Source organism: Rhea americana, unplaced genomic scaffold (assembly GCF_003343005.1).
Source record: "Rhea americana isolate MKP2758 unplaced genomic scaffold, rheAme1 scaffold_10, whole genome shotgun sequence".
Taxonomy (NCBI): domain Eukaryota; kingdom Metazoa; phylum Chordata; class Aves; order Rheiformes; family Rheidae; genus Rhea; species Rhea americana.
Window position 1 is genome coordinate 4,120,403 of NW_028185039.1, and position 23,104 is coordinate 4,143,506.

A 23,104-nucleotide genomic window follows, 5' to 3' on the forward strand; every position below is an offset into this window, starting at 1 on the left:
GGGAGCCGCCGCCCTGCGGGAGGGCCGCGCTGCCCGGGAGGCCCCGCTGCCCGGGAGGCCCCGCGCCGGCGCTGCGGGCGCTTTGGGAATTGCCCGGTGTTTACCGGAAGGGGCCCGTTACCGTGCTGCGGCGGCTGCAGCCCTTGTCTGGAGAGCGGCAGAATCCGACACGGATATAACTCACCTGAAAAAGACAAAGCCTGGAAGGGGGAAGTGAAGCAAACAACAGTAAAAATAAAACATTGGGATACAAAATCTTTCCCTGTGTCTGTCTCCAAGGGTTGGTGCTTGTTACAGCTCACAGTCTGTGCAGTGACTGCGTTCCGGATTCCGAAGTTACAGCAAGCGCAGAACAAATCTGTGCATGCAGGGCTAGTTCCCGTGCTGGTCGCGCCGCAGCAGCATTTCCTGTCTGCACAGCGTTAAGACACGTCTGCAGAACAAACCAAAGTTAGCGAATACCCCAAAACGCGCGCTTCTGGAACAGCAAGGAACCTGGAAGTGTATTCCCTAGCACTCTGGCCACACTGTCTAGAGCCACTAAGTGTGCCAGGAAAGAGAATTTGCCTTGTAATGTTGGGATCAGACATCGGGGCAGCTGATATTTAGCAGGTATTTTAATGTTTTGTGAAAATAAGCTAGTGATTTGATTCTTGCTTAACAGTCCAAGAGAGTGTACAAAGCATGTGGATAGTTCTCTTAACGAAAAAATAGTGGTTGTTCCTTGCAGCAGGGTTTTGCAAGCTAGCGTGCTGTATCGCTGAAGAGTCATGAATCCCAAAGCTGAAGGTATCTACTCTTAAGCAGTGTATCTCCAGTAACTCTCCAGTGTTCTTGCTCTCTCCCCAGTTTTTCATTTTCATATTTAAAATATTGCATAAACCCTGAAATCTTTAAAGGACTTGCATAGTCCCTGAAACTAAAGGGAATTAATTAGCATTTTCTGTCTTTTTTTTTTTTTTTAACAAGTACCCATGGTGTGATAGGAAGACATTTACTTATTTTCAGAGATTAGGTATCAAAACCTACCCTCTTCAATCACCTCATTTACAAGTCCAGCAACACATTTCCTTGACAAGTCCCATCATAAGGGGGCTTACCTTACTCTTACAGGGCTTGAAGAAAAGAGGCTTTATATTATGTTTGAAAAGTTTAATAGATTTGGACTCTAATTGATCGATTATTCTAAACGATATTGAGTAACTTTAGACATCATCAAATAATGTTTCAGGTAGTCCTCAGTAAATTGCCTGCTTGAGGATGCAGGACACGTTAGGTACCCWGATCTGCTACCTGCAGAATTTGTACCGAAGACTACAAGCATTTGACAGCTCTTGTCACGCCCATGATATGGATTGCAACCATGGGAAAAGTGAAACTAAATAACTACAAGCACTGTCATTGCAATGCTGCGGCACTTCCATCGCTATATACAAGTGTAACAATAAAGGTTAGGAAAGTACAGTTTATGTCTTAGAGCACTGGCTGAACTAGCTAGATTAGCTGCTTGACACAAATTTGATTGAGATATGTACATTTAGACTGTTAGCTGTAAACAATTCTAAAAGGATGAGTACTGAAATAGAAGTACCTAAGAAAAAACTGACAGATGTGCATAACTGGAAGCTAGTCTAATAGATGTATTAAAGGCACAGAGCTGATATCCCTTCTCTGTCAATCCTTTTCTCAGTTCCTGCAGGATGTAGTCAGAGCTTGTTTGTAATCCAAGTTATTTTCTGACATCTGGTTAAATATTGAAACACATCAGGCCCTAGTTAAGGATAACCTTGGATGCTTTAGCGTGTGCATCAAACCAACATGATTTTAACTACAGCAATGCCTAGTCTTTGATAAATCAATACAGTTCTACACCATGGTTAAAGGTTCTTGGGGAAGAGTACCAGAAAAAAATAGCCTGCTGTATTTGCAACAGATTGGAATTTTCCTCTATTTTTAGATTTCTCCTCTAGCAATTCACCCTTGCCCTCTCTTTTCTCCTCCCTAAAAGAGAAGCTTTCAGATATGGTGAGATGCTATTAAATGTTTGTACGGCTAATTAATACCAGCTGAAACATTAAAAGATAAATGTTATGCTGTTGCCTCTAAAGCAAGAAATTCAGCAATCACAACTCCTCCATTTAATACTGCAATGTACAGACACTTTGTAAGCTCTGAACATGCCTTGTGTTCCTGCATCATAAGGGGAAGAAAATCCTCTTACTAATCCAGATTGGAAAAGCACACTGATGCCGAACAGGAAGGGGCAGGAAGAGACAGATGGACATTGGCTGCTTGCTACTCTTAGCATAGCTGTCAAAGACAAAATATAACACATTTCCAGAATATATACTTACGGGTACCATTAAAGAACCAGACATTAATTTGACAAAGATATTGTATGCTAAAAAAACTGCTACTAGCCTGATACCAGCTGAGGTCAGCTGCAGTGTCTGAGATAATTTCTGTTTCAGAAGTGAGTAGACAGATACTGAAAGATAATTTCATAATGGACCGGACACTTGACCAAAATATGAAGTTCCGAGTCCTTGGATGGCAACAGATTTAGTTTGGTCTCTAAAGAGTGTGTTAACTTCCTGCATGTTTTAAAGCAGGCTGTATAGCAATCCACAACACAGAGCTTAATATTTCTGAAGAAAGATTTCAAATGTTCCAAGTATGAATTGGGGTGCTGATAAGAGAAATGTAGCTTACATTAGGAGTTTGTGTTTATTCTTTGCAGACTTCTCTTCTCTATCCAGTTTCCTTCATGCCTTATTGGAAGKGGAAGACAGAGCTCTGGCCCAAACAGAATGGAAAAGTAAGCAATCCACAACATTGTGCYACAGAGTATGGCATGGGAGTGAGTGTTTTACCAGTCAGAAATGTAAGAGAATTTATAAGGAAATAAATTTTTTAGCCCCCCTGAGATGGTAGGCCCATGTATCTACAGATCTTGCTAAAAAAACCCTCACTATTTATCAAAAACATTTTCACTAAGATAGAGATATCACATTCTTGAAGTTGCGTATCAGCCTAGAATATCAGCTTTTCTAAAAAAAATGAAAAGATTATTCAAAATTTGATTTCTACCCCTCTGTAAAGATAATGATGACCTATAACAAGGGAATGAGCTGCCACGGTTTAACAAGCTACCACTTCTCGACTGACATGCCATAACTGGCTATGTGCGYGCTCCTAAGAATGCAGAATCTGTAACTACCACTATGCACTAAAAGTGAGAATACCAGCAAATTCACCATGATCGATGCTATGGAATCACTTACTAATGTGACTCTTTCCCGTTAACTGTTTAATTCCTTGCTTATTTATGAGTTGCCAGATGAGTGTCATTTGAGTTAGTCAAACCTCTCTGGGACACAGTACTTGACGGGCACACCTGGGAGGCATGCCTGGTGATCCGCAGAGGGATGCTGCTTTGATGTGGGCAGACAGAACRGAAATTCTTAATAAAGCACTTGTGTCGTACTAGACCAGGGCCATCTAGTTGACTGCATTTTGGGAAGACAAATCAGGTGGCGATGATCTTGAAAGATAGGTACAGCAGTCAAGCAATAAGCCAAATCGGCCATAATGCAGTATATTAATTGCTTCTGAAGTATTTGAATAGATTATATAGAGTCAGAAAAGGGATTCTTAATTTTAAAATTAAAGGAGGATGTCCTTAAAAAGCTGTATCTTTAGAGCCTTACATATACAAGAGCTGGTTAGCTCTGATGTGACAGATTGAGATCACTAGGAGCCAAACATACCACATACTGTATGAAAACTGACAACAACCACGGTGCCAACTCTACAGGGACACTCTTCTGACACTGTGGATGGGGAGCTGCTTTCTTATCTTCAGGGATTTAAAGATGCCAGACTCCCATCTGAGACTTCCTCAGTACCAGGTGCTAGGGATATTTTCTCCATTACTGATCCAGAGGTGGTAGCCCTTTTTTCTTTTTCATACATGATTCTGAATATAAAAGTGGCAGACACTATAATAAGAAGACAAAGTATTTCTTTCTGCCTGTTAACCTCTGAAGAATTCTTCTACATCCTGTCAAACGAATTAAACACTCCCACTTACATACTGCTGGACACTGCCATCTGTCACTTGATTCACAACGCCCCAGAAGAGCTTGGCCTACACCAGGGTTACATCCACACCAGCAATCAGAGGTACATCCAGCCGGATGTCCTGCAGCGCCCAGCAGTCATCAGAGTAGTCACAAGTGGAAAGCAGAGCTGCAATTCTCACAATGTGCAGGTAAGCAAATGAGATCGTCATGACATACATTCAACAGCAGATTTCTGTATTAGAGTTTGATTATTTTGTCATTCTTAAAATATAAATGATAGAACTAAAAGGATATAGGAAAATTAAGCTTGATTTAATCTTACCCACATCTAAAGCAAACAGAAGCATTTCTTTAAGGATCAGAGAGATCTTTATACAACTTTTCTCTGTAGCATATTCTTCCTCAAAATCCTGATGGTGTGATAAGAGAGAGACTGTGAGATGTCTTGCCCATGAACACATTCCCGTGAAAGTAATCATGTGCATTATATATTATATACATATGTACAGGTTAGAGATCCTTCTGACGATCAGTACCATATGGCGTGGATGCCTGCATCTAGTTATTCTGTGCTTTGCATCACAGCAGTAAAAAGTAAAGTGCACTATTCACATTTCAGTTTCTTCCTAGTAATGGAAGTATGCCAAGCTGAACAGAGAACAGATTACATACCATGCATATTAGCAGTGCTCTCCATCCCTTTCTTCCCTCCCTATCTATTCTGAACACAGAAATTCAGTTTCAAGAGTTTTGAAGCAGGAAATGTCTTGAACTCCAGTTTTTGCAGAAGAAACATTTCCAGCAGTGACCTCTAAAAGAAGTACATTGGCAAAAGCAAAATTGCATGTCCACAATACTTGCCAAGATGCTCATACCATCTTACAAGCTAAATAGGACTGGCAATCTCACCCTAAGTACGTGCTTTTCATCCAGTAAGTACATTAAATGGGTGCTCCACACCTACCTTTCCTTCATTACTGTTGTAAGAAATAGATACGTCTATGACCAAATGTAAATGCAATACCAAAGACATTAACATAATTACTAATCTAATAAAATAAATAAATAATCAAGGAGTTCAACAATTTAAAAACACTTGCACTTGAAAGAAATAATGGCACAGATGGTATGAAACAAAGATCTCACTCCTGCTCCAATTAAAAGCTAAACTCCGACTCATATAATTGTAAACTGATTTACTCCCAGATACACTGACGGAGGAAGAGTGTTTTCAACTCATTTCTGAAGTGCTCGGTATTGCTAAGTCACTTATCTAAGCTTAACAGCTGAACTGGAAACACTGACTATTTACTACGAAAATACTCTCTTGCATCTTGACTGAAATGCATGCAGAATTCAGGTCAGGTAATTTCTGGAAATCAAACAACCTTTTAGGACTTTTACGTCTAAATGAGGCAGGAGTTTTAATGTAAGAAAACAGATGACTCTTTATAATATACTTGAATCATTGAAATATTTCAAGTTTTAGTGGGTATTTGCATGTATTTGCTGGGATTGATAGATTTTTTGTAGTTTTAAATAAATGCCATAATTTACTGTTTACATGTAGAAAAGGGAACTCAATGGAAAAAGCTAGTATCTTCCCTTCTGCACTAGAGAAAAAGGTGCAAGGCAATTCGCAGCAATAGTAGTAGCTCTTTGCTCATAAAATGCAGAACTGAAACATGTAATACTATATGTAACATCATGTCACATTTGCCAAGGCCAGATACAGGCAAAGACAGTGGCTAGAGCAGCAGACTGCTCAAGGGGAAAAGGGAGCAGGACCAGGTGCAAAGCGGCCCTGCTCTCATTGCCCACTTTGCCAATAACAGAGCCCTGGAATTCAGGCCRGCTCCTGCTACTGCTGCAAGAGGAATTAAAGAATATGTGGGACTGTGGTGGGAGCTGTTATTCCCAATAGCAGTAACAACTTATATTCATCCTTCCCCAGCAGCATCAGCAAGCCTCCTTCTCCAGGCTTTTCCCTCCAGCTCTGCCTCCCAGCTCCACTCCTAACCCTTTCTCACCTGTAGTAAAATTTCAATTCTGCTTTCAGTGCTGAGAAGCTGGATCTGATATTTGTCATAAAGGAATATGAATATAAGTTCAAAAGACATTTGTCATAGTACAGCTATAAAAGGAACAGCTAAATTTTTAGGTCTATGCATTGTCTTTTTAATCCAGGAAAGACTTTTGCAATGCAAAATGGAAAACTGTACCACGAGTTCTTTGTGTAAAATCATGTTGACCAAGAGCAAAATGTATGTTCAGATGCAAAGGATTTTTAATGTATCTATTTTTTTTCTGTTGTTTAAAATACTGGAGCCTGACATGAAAAACACTGGACACACAAACCGTATGTTGATAGAACATGTGCAAATATCTGTGGTTTATAAGTAGTTAATTATTGATTTTGAGCTTGTGAACAATGCTGTATGTTTAGTCCTAGTAACATTTGTACTCCCAGTGAACAGTTTGCTCATACTACTCCCAGCCGTATGCTTCAACCCTGCCTGAAGTGAGGAAGAGACTGCCTCCTGATGAAGGTAGGCAGGCTTCCATGGTGCATTTTGTCACATGCAAAGCTAACAGTATCGCCAGCACCCTCAGTGTTGACAGCTCTGCGTTGTATACATATAGCCATTGGGAACTACATTTCACACAGGCACTTAAATTATAAGAATATATGATTACTTCTTATCTGAGCAAGATTCAGACCAGCAACCCAGAGATGAAATTATTTTATTGCAACAGCAGTAACTTTTAGTACAGTCTCTATCAAGACACACAAAAAGCTGCCCCCTGCCCTGAGGAACATATACTCATAGTATAAGCAAAAAAGCCCCAACAGATGGATGCAATATCATGACCAAATTAGCCACCATAAAAAAAAAAAAAAAAAAAAAGGATACAATACATCAGCTTCTGAATAACAATCACCTGCTAGTTGTCCTCCAAGTTATTCAGGCACCTTTCTAGCACGTAAGTATGCCTTTTAGTGGTTTCCTCATAAGACACTTAAGCCATTTCCAGTTCTGCTTATTCTGAAATATTTGGAGGAATGCTGTTTTATGTGTGAAGGTAGATGGAGGGTTTACTTCACACCATGATGCCAGATGAAGGTGTTGCTTTTTAAGAAATCTACCACTTCGCACTCAAGCAACTCAGAGCCTCTGAACTGTGCTGAGCTGCAACTCTTTGGTTCTATCATCACCTTTGTGAGCTCCAGGGCACTGAAAAGCAAGTAAAGAAAAATATCAAATCTTTTTACATACCTTGAGTTGCAGTCTTTAACAGTAAGGAGAACACTAGAGCATTTAGTTTGCTTAATTAGTGGAGTTTGTAACTTAAGTCCACCAGAGCTCTGGTTAAATTTGATCCTGCCAAAATAGTAAAATACATTGAGTTAATGACAATTAACGACAACATGCATTTAATTGGAGGTTATCAAAGCAATTGTGGAATAAAATCTTAACAATATACTGGAACAGGCAAAATACAGGTTAATACCAACAACACGCCTCAAGTAACAACGCTGTAGTTGATTAGTGTTACATAGAACTTTAAATATACATTTTGCTAAGGTTGCCCTTACAGTAAAGATAAAATAAAATGCTTTCCCCCGATTAGATTCTAAGGTAGTCTATGTTTGAGAGGTAAGTATAAGGCACCTTTGTAATACAGAAACGTTACTCAGAAATTGTTATCTCTATACTCAAAGCAAGGAGGGGCTCTCTTGCAGTTCTTCACCCTATCTTGTTACTGCTAAACAATCACTGTCACAGGTGAGCTGTGTTTGTTATAAAGATACCTCTTACTGAAAATGTAACTTACCATAAGCTTAACAATTATGGATTCAGAAGGGCAGGGGAAGCACAACCACAGCACCCAACCAGATGCTGAAGCTATTCAAATGGGGAGCACCTGAAAAGCAGAATCATTATGCTTATTGCCATTGTTCAATCTAATGCTGTCTTATTTAAGCCACCTTTCTCCACCCAACAGAGAGGCAAAGACATCTCAGATAGGGGTGTAGCAAATTCCAACATTTGGACCCTTCTAACTACATTCAGCTGCTCAGAAGATTACACTGTCCAGCACAGTCACTTCCAACTTAACACTTAAGCTCCAAAGAGAAGCAATTCAAAGGGAAAGTACTCACTGCATCACTGAGATAGAAAAGCAAATGAGAAGCTCAGGAACTCAGGTGATCTTTACACAGAGAGCTCCTCCCTTTGGCATATCCCCAGAGGGAGATGGAGGCCATGGACCTGGTCTGAGAGTATTTTTCAGTTGCTTCTGGGAAGGTCTGTCCTAATTCCAGCAAGTGCAACATAGCAATTTAGTCCCCCTTACTCCTATTTTACCATCTCAACATCCCTCTAATTTCTTCAACAGCCTCTCTCTCACTGCAGGGCTGGAAGGAGGAAAGTAGCAGTGGAAGAAACAATATTTGCTGTCTGATAAGGCTAATTCCTCAACACTGGCTTGACAATGTGTAAACTATCACTAACTGTAAAACATCCATTAACATATTTACCAGTATAACTTGCTAATATGACTTACAATATGGAGAAGTAATAAGTTAAACCACTGAAGCCTAGCTATTACGGGCTGTCATTCCAAATAGGATGGGAACAGCAGGAAAAACTGTTGAAATAGCCCTAAAACTGTTTTGGATAAAGATGTTAATCTACCCCAGTGCTACCTCCTTTCCCACTTGCAGCTCTGCAAACTAGGATCTACTGCAGATAAAAAGTTGTGATCTGAAGGTCCAGAGATGGACAGCCCTGCTTTAAACTATTTAGGTAGAAAATATGGGAGGCAGGGAGGAAGGAAAGGGGGAAAGATGGAAGGAGGGAAGGAGGGAAAGAAGGAGAAATGTTTTTTACTACATTTTACTCAGGCCCGTGTTTAATACAGTGTCTTGTTATACTAGCAGCATATAGCTGCTATTGCCATCTGACAATCTTTCTCTATTATCTCTTGCTGTGGGTAAATCTAACAAAATCCTTGCTGCTCTTCTTGGTCAGATGCATGAGCTGCACTCGAGCTGAAACACGTTCATCAGAGTATTCGCTGTAACACACGTTCAAAATAAGGGTCTGAGTCTGGTGGATGCTGGGAGACTGCTCAGCCCTCGACGTGTGAGTGTCCTCCTCCTCCAAACAGGAGGAGAAAGCGACTCTACTCACCACTTGGAGCTGGGGTTTGTGCCACCTGAGTGGTGCTTGTGCTGCTGTGCGTCTCTTGGGTGCTTGTCCTGGCACCATCCAGTGCCAGCTGAAGACTTTGGAGCTGTGACGTGCTCAGACGCTCACGCTGTGATTCAGTAACCATGGCGGCATTTTCGGGCCCCAGGTTTGCTATCTGTTCTGGGAACAATGCCTGTGAGGAACAAAAGCCAGAACAAACAGTTTAGGCTGTCAATTATGTAATGCAGGTAGGGAATCGGAAGCTCTGCCTTGCATTTAGAATGAGGAGAAGTGGCCTTCCACATTGCGTTGCTATACAAGAGCTCAAGAGAGCTTGACAAACCTCTGCATTCATTTACTTCACTGAACGTTTACCTTTCAGCCTTCTCTTTGCTACTTAGCTCGGACAGCATGAGCACCATTATAGGCTAGCACTGTATTTGACAATGATTCAATATATTACTGGAATTTAATTTTCCAATCACTTGTTTTCTGATTTACTCAAAGGCTGATGACGCTATTCATCTTTCTGTGCTTTCATTTATTTCCTCTTACATTTGCTCCCAAGCTACCTCACTTGAACTTCTGTTTGACCTCTGACTAGTTATTGGTAGAACAGTGAGATGAAAAGACATGCTCTAATCTTATTATTCACTCTTCTTTTTGAGATCGAAAATTTTCCAAGTTCACTCATATTAAATCTTGTGTTTAAAATGGAACATGGTAATCATAATCTTACAATATTTATCCTATATCACACATCAATTAACCAATTTGTAAAATCTGCATCTATGGGGCATACTAGATTGTTTTTTAATAGCTAACATTCTGCAGTCACAGGAATTTTAACTCCGCTCTATAAAAAGCCTTCCTTGCTGCAACAATTCTGCATCCAGGTGCTATTTTATAAAGACTATATGCCCATTCCAAGTACATCAGATGATGGAGCAAACCCTTCCCAATTTTTGGTCGTCTAGCAAATGGTGTTGTTTTTTAAACTTCATATAAATGCCTATCAGACAGTCCAGAATTTTGAAGTGAGCCACTTTTAACTAAAATAAGGTCCATAAAACAATGCATTTTTTTCATAAATCATAGCCTGAATAATGTACATAGCCCTAAAATAAATTTATACAAAACCTGTGTAAATACAAAATCTGCTTTCAGTCCTTCAAGTACAGAAAACTCCTCTAGAAAGATGCCTGTTATTTTTAAACACATTTTGTAATATTATTACAATTCTTATTAACAAGAATTTATGCTATTTGAAAGGAATTCTACAAGATACCATAGACTTTCAGCTTTGCCTGTTTTCCAGAGAAATAGTTTGACATAAGGACGTTTCAGGCTTATCTAAACTGTCAGTGGTACTATGCAGAACAGTAAGTGTACAAGTTTTTCTCTTTTATGGAAGCTGACACAGTTAACTATCTGTTTAGCTCATCTGTCCATAAGAACGCTGCTTGCCTGAGCATCGGAAAGGGATCAGCCTAGGTAGAATATTAATCTTGTCACCAAGTCAAATAAAGTCTGGGGCAATGATCTCAAAATCCATGTTCTAGTTTCTGGTCCACATTCAGAACTGGTGTAATTAGATGTAATTCCTTTCAGATCCGTATCTGCTTGTACAATCTGTTTTTCAGAGCTAACTCAGGAGAATGTTGCCAGATTTTGGGGTAACAAAAAACTCTTACATAATCAACACAAAAATTTGCAGCTATGACAGCATCCATGAAAATGTTAATAAACAGAGAAGAAAACTCAGATCTGAATATGGTGTCAGAAGAGAGAGACTCCCCTTTCATGCATTCTGGCCCTGGATCTTTGAATTGCATTTCTAAACTAATTCATGGTCCTTTTTCCGTGAAATGCATTCTGAAGAATAAATAATGCTGTTAACATCACAAATACAGATGATGTAGTTGACAGTTAATATTTCAAATCGTTGACTGCCTCTCACTTAATACATGATAGAAAAGTTCTTGCTGAAACCTCAAACCAAAGCACACATCAGTGCTGTAGCTTATTTATATGAGAGCAAAAATGATAGAAATTTGGTTACTTCTTCAGTAACCACGCTCTTACTTGGAAAATTTCAGCAGGTATATTTTTTATTGCTACTGGCTGGAAATATGGCATCAAGTTTTTATCAAAAGCTTTTAATTCATCCTCATTCAAACCACCTACAAAAACACAACAGGAACAGAATTCAGTTAATATTATTTTCATTAGGTGTATTTTTAGGCTAATATGATTTTTAAGCAGCTACAGAAAATACCTAATAATTGTTTTTCTCCAGTAAGTTTTAAAAASAAGCACTAGTTCTTTTTTCATTTTGTTTTGTTTTCTTTCATTATATTCAAACATTACAAACCACCTCATGTCAACCATTGGTATGGAATGTCTTCTACCTAAGGGACCACTAGATAAACTACAACTCTTTGACATGGAGAAGAGACAATTGAGAGGAGGTAGGATAAAAATCCGTGAAGTCATACAGCAGTGTTTTAGGGAATGCCTGTTCACAGTGTCTTCCAATATAAGATTTAGGGAGTGTTTAGTGAAATTATTGGAAGACTTTCAAAACGTATAACGGGAGGTGCTTCACTCATTACTATTTACAGTGTTGAATCATTGCTGCAGGCATTGGGGATGCTAAAATTTGTATAAGTTCAATGTGCAGTTAAATAGAATTACAGGGAAAAAAAAACATGAACAACAAATCCTGTGTGACCTCTTGCTCAGGGAGTGAGGTTGTGACAGTATTCTGGAGAAGCAATACTGCAGGCTACTGTTGTTCTTCCACTCTTTCCTAGATAGCCCATTTTTTCCACTGCTGGAGGCAGGAAACTCCCTCAGCTAGAACATTGCCCTGACCTGATCTAGCCTGATCTGCAAAATGCATTTCTTCCAGAGAGGAGGAAAAATGCGTGGCTGTGTGAGCCCTGTCTCTTAATGCTTAATAACAACGCTTCAGAACTAACACCATCTGGAGCCAGAGTTTTATTACCTGCTATAGTACCAATCTCCTGTAGAATAGAGTTGTTCCAGCTGGTAGCAATTCCGAACACCAATTCTGCCATCTTCTTAAACTGCTTTAGCACAGGAGTGCTACAGAACAACAAGCCAATTCTTGCAACAGCAGCACTGCAAAAGGCAACAAGGTTACCACTACGTGCTGCAATTGCACCCAATGTTAAATATGCCTGGAATGTACTTAGTCTGCTTTAACAAGACTGTGCACCTATTTTCAAGTTAAAATATATGCACACAGATCGTATACAAATGTTGACTGCTTTGAGCAAAAGCCCAGGTTTCTCGATGCAATACTTGAAATATAAATAGTAGGAAAATAGAGGAAAGCTGCTATAGAATCTATTTTAAACAACGACTGTATGTCTTCCATAACAGTTACTCTTAAAGCATCTAAACTGTTTTCTAAAAGCATTTAAAGTGTTAAAATAGTCCTTTAGGCTCTAGAAATCCTGACGGAAAACATATTGCGCAATGAATTCTATCAATAGAGATACTGATAAATATCTCATTAATTATCAAATGCGGTACCTGAATTCAGCACTCCTTATGGACATGATTTCTGTGGAATTCAGAGCACAGAGAATAGCTCCTAATCCAACTAAATCAAAGCTTTTTAGTGTACTTATCGTATGGCCAGAGTCTTCTAGAAAACCTTGCAATATAGATCTCGCCTGCAAAAGCAATAACATATGATACAATAACAGAGTACATATAATCGAAGGTTTTATTAACAGAAGCTCCAACTCTACCAGAAGCAACTGAGTGTTACAAGCAGCCTATATATAATCCTGAGTCTCCCTTAGCGAAATTAGCTGGAATTTTGCCATTGCCTCCAGCAGGAACACTGTTACCACCTCTATGTGACACTTAACCAGGATACTAATGCAACCACTTCCCAAGCATGAGCAAGCTGAAGCATCCTGCACCTCTTACGGGGCATCACAAGCGAACACTTCACCAGCAGACACAGGCATTGAAGTGCCAAGCAGAACTGCCCAGTTCAATCTAACAACCATGAGAAAATGTAATTCCTCTAGGTGATCAATACAACATTTTTAGGTTGGCTTGTCCTATTAAAGTGTCATATATAGGTGGTGACCTGTGTTTAGCATTAAGGTACAAATATGAAAGGGAGAGTGGTGCCAAAATACCTTTGCATGTCTAAGTCACTTAGGATGGCATTCATCCTAAACTGTGTGTCTAGCTTTGGTCTGTCGCCAAGGCATTCTCTAAAGTCAGTGAAAGAAACAAGCACCTTCAGCAAAATCCTGATTTATGGCCAGATTAGCGTCTATCTAGTGTGCTGTGCCTCTTTCTATAGAGGGAGCCTCAATGACTGGCTTAAACTAGGTGCCTAACTTTTAGACTCCTGAAGGTGGGTGAAATGAATCCTGGTTAAACAGCTGTTTTTATTAACAGCAGGAAATCTCAAAAGCCAACTAGTACTGTATAAAATCCTCCCAAGTACTGCCTGTTTCCTTCTGATAGAGTTCATCAGAACAAGCCATGACATTCTGCCAAAGCTGCCTGCCACCATGCAAGTGTCTGTACAACCAAGTACCTGTGATGGTATGGTCACAAAATCAGAAATGTGCTGCCAGCTGCATACATAAATAAAAGTTTTTAATCTTCTCTTCATTTAATATGAAAGCCCTATTGACATAACTAGAAGTTATTCAAGCAAAGGGAGATGAGAAGAGCATACTATCTAGATGGCACATTTTGCTAATAATTTAGGCTTCTACAGCAATAAACATTGGGGGTTAGGGTGCACACTACCTCTTGGGTGACTGGTTTTAGTTAGGAAGGGCTAATAGCTTCTGGCACTGGTTTCTATTTAGTATTTACTATATTTAGTTTCTCAGTGTGAGAGGAGCTGCTGACATTCTATTTTTTAGTGGGCAAGTGCTCATGAATACGCTTATCACCACCACAATTAATATTCATTGATGTCCTCTTAGCCATCTCATCAAGGAAGCCAGTAGGCAAACAGACACTAGTGCTGACCTATTTGCCACTTTTACTGGGATCATGGCCAAAGAAAACCAGCACGGAATAGTGTGGATTCCTGAATCTGTTTCCCAGGCAATTGCAGGACTTCAGTCCCAAAGGGCATGAATCAAGAGGCTTTCACCAGTAGTAAATTCAATAAAATATTTACCTGAGTAAAAGTCCACTCTGTGTGTTGACTCAGCATAGAAATGGTGTCAATAGAATGTAAATCCAGCTCTTCTATTTCATTTTCAGTGAGTGCCAGAGCAATGCGCCCCAGAGAAACAATATGGTAACTCTTCCAGTCTGACAGTGATCCCCAAACCTTTAGAATAAATTCATTAACATAGAGTGTCTATCAGATCATTATGCATCTTCCTGCTTATGCACCATTCTCAAAACTTTTGGCTTTAGAAATCCCAATACCCAAGGATAAACCACACCAGCCAAAGGATGCTTCTTTGCACGCAATAGGCAGAGCTTAGGTATTGTGAAGCTATTTCAGGTTCTACACTAGCAATGATGAGTTCATCCAAAAACACTGCAATTTGTACAGCTTGAGCTTGTTGTTAAGTCAGTACAGGTACTGCTGGAAGTGTTCCTGTAGAAGCAAATGCCACTAAAAAACAAAAAAAAGTGAGCCTGTGCTAAGATCCACACTATTACTGCTACAACAAAAGCAGCAAATGAACCATGCAGGCTTTTGCATCAACTGCAGTCACGGCAGTGGAGTGACTTCAAACTGCCTTCGTGAGCAGTCAGTGACAAGGAAGGCAGAAGTCAAAGTAGAGAATCAGATAATCCAGGCAAATAGACCATTTCTAAAGTTCTGACTTCAAGTTTGTGTACACAGAGTATTTTTAAAATTCATTTTAATGTGTTTGTAAAGATACAGTTAACTGTGAAGCTCTGTAAAAACAAAGAAATAAGGGCTCTTTTATACCAATACTGATGTATTTAAACTGATGTGCTCCACTGCTTTAACTTTATCTGTAATACAATTACACCAATTCAAAAGCTGTCCCAGACCAGCTCCTAAGAAAATTCTGATTTCAAGGAAAGATCTACCTGAATAAGAAAAGACCATCTAGAGCTGAATTTGCAGAGCCCAGAACTATTAACTGTATTTTGTTGGAAATTATAGAAGCTGATAGTCAGTGGTCCACATCTGGGAGGATATGGCTAATTGTCAGAGAGAAAAGAGCTTCGATTTTGGCTAAAATAAATAACCAGAAAAAGAAAGGTATAAGTCAAAAAAAAAAAAAAAAAAAAGAAAAAAGAAAAGTACGTTTTGTTTAACGGTCTCATGTACTTCAGCAAATTTGCATTATGTCAGCTAGTTTCCACACAGTCCTTTATGCTGCTTTTACAATGTCATAAGGAAATATAAAAAGGGTTTAGCCTGGGAAATTTCAATCTTTTCCGAAGAAAAGAAATAGTATAAAGTGTTACCCAATTTTAAAGCTCTTAATTCTCTAGCTTGAGGGGTATATGAAACAAGTACAGTTAAAAATTCTGTGTCTGTTTAGTGATCTAGGTCATAAAATAAAGCATTTGAACTGCTTCATAAATAGTATTATCTGACAACAGAGATAAAATCTCAGACGTAACAGTATAAATAACACAACACATGAAAACTGAAACACTCCGTGGTCCTCATTCACCTAGAGGCTGCAGGTCTACACAGCTGTTTATCACTGAGCTTAGAGACCTTCCTCTTCTAAGTCACCTAAGCTTCTTATTTTCATTAAGACACAATCTGATAACTGGGCTTTTTGAATTAGTTTGGACCCAAGAGGACTATGCAGTATCAATCAGTTTAGGAGAAATAAAGCTGGTTTAATCAAACCTTTAATCAAAGATGCCCTTTAGTTAATAATATAGATCATCTTATGCAGATAATTTCAAAGAATTGTGGTTGCTTTGCCTGTACTATTTGATTTCTCAGGCTTTGACTTCAGTGTTAACACCATGTTACATTTTATAAACTATTATACAGGAAGTCTGGCTTTGTCTAACAGTAATCTTTCTTACAAACATTCACACAGACAAAATATTCTTGCATTTAGTGCACTTCAGATCTGTGCATCTTTTAATTGATTATAGCTGGGATATGAGTATACTAACCTTGCTGGCAATTTCTCTAGAACAGGTATCACTCTGCAAGCATACCAGTATGTCACACTGCTGTAAAATATTTTTATTTCCAATATCTCAGATGAGCAGTATTTTTATTTTCTTCTAGGGTTATATTTTTTTCCTTTTCCTAGCCACATGTCTCCATGTTGACAGAGGGAGGCTGTCTTCAGAAGAACTCATCTGATGCAGAGGGCTGCTGTCCTACTGCAACAAGGCAGCAGAGACCAGGGTCAGCATCTGCTTTTGAAAATCCAGTTAGTGCCACTTCTCCTTAAGCACCTGCATTTTAGGAGTTTTAAAAGCTGAGCTTCACTACTAAACACTGCACTTCTGGCCTCACCTACCCAAAGGTCATGGTCAGCTCCACTGTTCTGGCTGCAGCTCCTGGTTTAAGGAGATGCTGCCCTGTCCCACCTCGTCCCGTTTCTGCTTCCCTCCAGAGATCGCAGCCCCCTGCACTTGTGCTGCTTGCAACTAATTGTACTTGTAGATGCTTCCTAACCTGGTTCTGTCACACTGCTCTGATGGAGCCTGAAAGGGATTTTTTTAAAAAAAAAAAACGTTGGCTCATTTTGACAGAAAGGGATTAGGGAACAGCTAGCCACGCAGCGATGAAGGCAGACAGGAGAGGCTGGTGACAAGCAGCTGCAGACAGGCTGGGGTCAGTCCCCTCTTCACCTCTGGCTCTTCTGCAGCCAAAATAACTTGTCGGATTGCACCCTAAGGCTTTCCTTTCCTACAACAGAAGGATGTTTGGGACAGCACAGGGCGCAAGAGCTGTTCTGCAGCTGCGCAGGCAGCAAGAGGGAGCAGGAGGCAGTCACCTCCAGGGAGGGGTGCAGCACTGATGACTGCAGGTGTGGGGCGAGGGCTGTCTTCTCCCTCAGGTGTCTGCAGGAGCCCATGCCTGGCCGGGCAGCAGTGCTCCTTGCTGGCACCCTGCCTGCAGCCCCACAGCCAGCCCTGCTGCACATCTTAGGAAAGAGGCAGGTGCCAGCAGTGCTGCAGGGAGCTGGGGAAGAGCACTAATGGGCAAAGAGACTCCAATCCCATTCCTCAAACAAAGCAGGATATCTTCCCTCTGCTCTGTTTTCTAAATAATTGCCTGTAACCACCTAGTGAAGACAAAGACTTCAAGCACAAGTGTTTTTTTTCTCCCTAAAATTTCCCATCAATGAGTTTGTCCCTGGTGCACTGGCTGTGGCAATCAGGTGGGAACATCAGGCTTCCCAGCTAAGAAGAAGTCTCTTTCAGTCAATCTGGTTTTATACCGCTGTAAGCTACRTTTAACGTGTAGACAATTTAACACGCTGAACTTAATTCGCAGCAGGCCTACCAATAGTGTATAGTATGGCTTACTGATCTGTCTTTTCTGAAAGAAAAACAAGAAGCAAGCAACTGAAAAGGTGTTGAAAAATAAAAGCACTTAAGYTGTTCAGCTGCCAATAGCTCAGAACTACTTGCCTGTTGACTCTAAAGCAAGGGCAATAATCTTCTAACATCAAATCACATTATTTTTCCAATAAACAATAGATATTCTTCCAGCAATAGTTACATTGCAATAGCATAGTTACTTTAGAACTACACAGTTTGATAACAGCAAATCAAATTAYGAATTTAATTTTCCTTCACAGACARGATAGTTACCTGCTTGGCTTTTTCCTTCAAGACAGTAAGTTGGGAGCTGTTAAAATCTGACACAGTCCCAAGAAGTTCCACATTTTTATCAAATGTTTCTGCATYCATGCATTTCAGTTCCTGAACTGACCAAAAGGCATTTGCTTCTGCTAATTTAATAATTTCATCCGAAGAAGGGGCTCTGGTTCCTAAGCAATCTGGAAGAAAAAGACAAACAGCAAGAGTTTTCTTCAAGGAGACCAAAAAAAGAAATTGAACCAATACAAAGATTTAAGAGGCTGACAGGCTATGGATTAGCTACAGCCAATGTGATATTGATAAATCTATCATCCTACAATGAAATAATTCCTTTATATAGTCACATCATGAATGTCCTGGATATAAAAATAGGATTGTCTAATTTGCAAGAAATTGGTTATATATTGTCCTCCAAATGCAGCTCATGCTGGAAAAGAAAATAGGAGTAGACATATTTTTGAACTATATGATACTACAATGACATTAAAATCTGGATGTATGAAATGCTAAGAGTAACCAAGATCTTTTAAGTGTCTAATTCCCTAAAAGAACCAAAATCCTGGTAACTGCTGATCCTAAGGTAAAAACACTGTTTATCAGGAATCTTGTTTCAGAAGAATGAAAGAATGAAAGCATGAAATGCAAATATAGCTCTCTATACAGCTATATTGCTGTTCACACAGAAAAGTTGCAGCTGAATAAACTTCTCCATGTTCAAGCACCACATACATGAATCCARCTGAAGAGTTAAGTAACAGATAGGAGAGATCCTTTAACTCTGAAACACACTGACAGAGATGTATGTCTTATAAGACTTGCCTGACATTTAAACAAGGTGAAGACAGAAACTGAATGTGTCAGAGAAAGGCAGTGCTTGTTCTTTATGTCAAGCATGTTGTTAAAATGTCAGGAACTAGAAAGGGCTATTCACTTACAACAGAACTGTTAGGACAGACGAACAGCATTTAAAAATCTGATTTACCGACAGATTCTGGCCCTACGCATGCTTAAATGAGACTGTTTCCATTGTGTCTTTTAATGAATCCTGGTCCTTGCTGGCATTGACCACCTCTAATATTGAATATGGAAAGCAGAAATTAGAATCCTGATGTGGTTGCTTACTGCTCTCTCTCCTGTCACTAATTCTGGAAACCCTTATTAAACAATTATCTAAACTGAATAATCTCTGCATGTCTCCAGATACGATCATTACCAGTAAAAAGCAAGAATTTCACAGATGCTGAGTCTGAGCTAAGCTTCCCTAGCTAAGTAAATTAAAGTGAGGATATACAAAATAGATTTGTACTTTGAAAGGAGGCAGAAAAGGGATTTGTTTGCATCAAAGAAAGCTACAGTAGTGGGTAGACTGAAAAGACTATATCTGTTGAGCAAATGAAAATGCTGCTCAGCTTCTACTATACCAGCTGATGTTCTGCTCTCCCTTCAAATCGCTCTCTTGTGAAGCTGCTTTGTTTCACTTTCCCCTGCTGCAAAAGGTCAGCTTTTTTCATGTAAATACTACCTATCCATCCTTGCACAATGCAGTTCCCTTTCCCAAGTCACGAAAATCTAATATTTTTTGGTCTTGGAAAAAACACTGATTTTTATTATTTGCTACACACCAGATATGTTGGTGAGATTAGAGAGGGAAATACTAATTAGACTTCCAGCTTTGCTTCCTGTATCTGATGCTGCCTCATTCTTCCTTTTGCTATATAATCATACTTAGTTTGATGCAGAACGTGTTATATACAATAAAAATTCTTGGTGCAGTGATGCAATCAACTTGAATTTTATTTCCAGCACTGACACTGTTTTAGTGTAGCATCTTGGGTACACTGAGTTTAATCTCATATTTTCCACAATTTTTGTTTTTCCTTTGATGTAGGTATAGATGTAAAAACTCTGTCACCAGTAATTGTTACTGTTATTGAACTGATAGCTCACAGTTGGACAGTGAGAAATGTAAAATTGTTTGGTTGCATTGAAGAGCATCACTGTTATTCTAGAGCTGTTTTCATAACACATCAATTTTCCAATGATTCAGAAATCAGTCATAAATTTTCATTCCTTTCAAAAATCGTCATGTGAGTCCTGTGAACTTAATAAAATTATGTTTGGTTACAGAACTTCATCAATATACTTTTGGACTATGACAAAGATCATTAACTTCACTGGCAGGCTGACATTGGTCCTGCAGTGCAGACAAGGCTGCTCTGCAGCTGCATCGGCCATGGGCTAGTCTGATTAGAAGAGTTTTCGGGATTCGTGTTGTTGTGATCCTCAGACCTAAAAACACATTATAAAGGACACAAGCTGAGACTCCTGATGCTGAATCTTCAAATCCAGTGGCCCATGTCTAAACRAACAGCTTATGATCAGATAGTTTACTTGTTCAAGAGTGATTTTCGTCCATACAGCCAGACTAACACTCTGCTATTCTGTGGCCTGATTTGGCAATTTTGAAGTATGATAATTATGCAATGATTCCTCTGATCAAAAATATAGCTGTGGAAAACATTATCTGTCTCCCTCTGTATAGGAATACAACATTGTAAGGGGCAAATTCATTCCCAGGGACACCACAGTAATCATTCACAGTTGCTATTATACAGGCAGATGCAATTCCAWGTAGACCTCAGGGTTTGGTGGGAGCTTGGGCTTATATTCTCTTAAACAGAGAACCAATGGGGAGATTTTTAAAGTTTTAGAAGTAGATAGTATCAAACCTCTCCAAAGTGTTCAGTGCTAAAKTCTCCTTAGTTCTTTCCAAAGACTTCCCCACAGCACATCTGTTTTCTATGCCACAGTTTAAAATGGCAGTTTAAAATTTCTCCCTGGGTGAACTTCAAATAAGAGAAAGCATATAGCTATTGTAATGCTAGAATACAGTCAAAGTATATACCTCCCACAAGGAAAACAGGGTCTACTTGCCAGAAGAGGTTTGAATAGATTGATGTTTGGTTGCTAACTAAAATACCTTTAGGCTATAACAAACTTTGTCCATTTGGATAGACAAAACCTCGTGCCACCAGTGTCAGATTGAAAAACAGCTGAGTCGACATAAACTCATGTCTGGCAAAGGATTAACTGCATGTAATCTTTTGGCACAACAACTTGTTACCCTCGTGGCTTTTTTTTTTTCAAGGAATTTCACTTAGATTATAAAGAAAGGCAAAAAAGAGTAAAAATAAAGAAAAAAACTAAATGAATGATTTATTTTTTCCCTTTGTGCACTCGCAAACATTCCAGGAGATGTTTAACCATGTAATTTTGTAATGGAATAAATGCTTCATCAACTGGTCAATGCATCAGACAACTACAGGCAACAGGGCACAGATTCTCGGTGTTTTACCAGAAGAGTGACCCTCTTCAAGTTATTTGAGGCTTTACTTTTTATTGCCCTGTTTCTCAGAATGCATTTGATAGCAAAGCAAAACAAAAAGTCTGATCAAATTGCACCACCYCTACCCCAAATGGCACCACTGTAAATCTGGCATTTTGAAACTGCATGGGTACCAGGTGAAATACTCACCAGGACTGGTGATAGATGATCTGTTGCTGGCAGTGGTATTGGAGACAAATTCAAATACAGTTGATAGAAGCTCTTCAGCTGAAGAAATTGGCCCAATTGTCTTTGCTATTTGTAAAATGATATTTGGGAACTTCAAAAGGAGAAAAAAAAACGAGTAAGACATCTTTCCCCCCTTTTAAAACACAGCAATTAGGAAATGACCTACAGAGAAAGACTTGTGCAGGCCTCAGCAAAGTACGAGTTAGCAACAGCTCAGCTTCCTTCCTGCTTGTGCAGATGTTTCTGAAGGGAAGGAGAGTAAATTGGTTGGTCCTCAAAGGTCAACAGCAGATGCTTACAGAAGAAATATATGGAAGAAAGTAAATTCAGAGTGATTCTCTCTCTTGTAAGCCCTCWCAGCTTCTGGCAACATCTCAACACTGTCTGAATTAGAGACTGCAYCCAGACCATGCTGTAGCAATGAGTTCCACAGTTTAATTACATGCACTATGAAAAGTACTTTATTTTGATTGTTTTAAATTTGCCAGGTAAATATCAGAATTTAGGGGGAGGATCCAATTAAATTATGAGAATTAATTTTATCTTGTTCATCTTTTTTAGGATTTTCTAAGGTTTTCACCTCTCTCCTCCACCTTGCTAGACATCTCATTTTCATTTGACATCTTATTCTCTACTGTCAAACATAAGCATTATCTCCTGAGGAAAACTTACTGTATCTGTTAACATCATTCTGCTGAAAAATAAATACCTCATTCCAGTAAGGTTATTCCTATACATAAAAGCTATAAAGTTATAAGAATGAAAGAGGGCAAAGAAACTACAGAGTGCAATGCAGAGGCTATCAGTTATTATTATGTGGCATTATTATAATGTTATTACACTAGTCTGCAGGCAAAGGGCCACATGACTAAATGCTAATTTGATTCTCTCTCTCTCTCAGTATGATCTCATTATTAGTAATGGGGTAAAAAACAAAACTTTTGTTGTTGGAAAGGAGGGAATGAAGCAGGGAACACTGCACTGCGTAAAGTTCTAAAATTGTTGGAGGCTCTGTATGTATATACCTCACTATAAATGCACTGTTTTCTTCTATAATGACAGTGCTCAATTATTATTGTATACATGCACATAATTGTTTATACTACTATCACATTCAAGAGAGAATCTCAGAAATGTTGATGAAGTCAGGAATGTAAGAATGGATTAAAACAGTTACACAGGGTTCCTTGCCAGGAAGGAATTTTCCTAGTTTAGCATTCAACTTGCATAATTTAKACTGAATTATGACTTTCATAAATTCAACTTTTAACATATCTTTCACAGATTTAAAAATTGAGATAAAAAGATACCTTTATGGCAAGGACATTTAATTCTCCTTTTGACAATAGAGCTATGAATGGTCCGACATCTAATGTTGTTTCAGCTGTCCAGGTCTTTGGGGAGCTGAGGAAATATTTGGGGAA

The 23,104-nt window shown here is 39.2% G+C and overlaps 1 protein-coding gene across 1 annotated transcript in view; it reads right to left on the minus strand.

Moving 5' to 3' along the window:
• Positions 1–6,820: 6,820 nt before the first annotated feature.
• The window catches only part of OTOA (otoancorin), a 37,621-nt gene continuing 21,337 nt past the window's right edge, over positions 6,821–23,104 (minus strand). The window contains exons 21-30 of the mRNA XM_085301887.1: positions 22,991–23,084; positions 21,642–21,771; positions 18,098–18,285; positions 14,481–14,636; positions 12,848–12,990; positions 12,294–12,430; positions 11,369–11,466; positions 9,284–9,476; positions 7,923–8,012; positions 6,821–7,321 (exon numbers count right to left, since the gene is read on the minus strand). Of these exons, the coding sequence (XP_085158013.1) occupies positions 7,945–8,012; positions 9,284–9,476; positions 11,369–11,466; positions 12,294–12,430; positions 12,848–12,990; positions 14,481–14,636; positions 18,098–18,285; positions 21,642–21,771; positions 22,991–23,084 (1,207 nt within the window). The 3' untranslated portion in view covers positions 6,821–7,321; positions 7,923–7,944. The remainder of the gene's footprint in view (positions 7,322–7,922; positions 8,013–9,283; positions 9,477–11,368; positions 11,467–12,293; positions 12,431–12,847; positions 12,991–14,480; positions 14,637–18,097; positions 18,286–21,641; positions 21,772–22,990; positions 23,085–23,104) is intronic.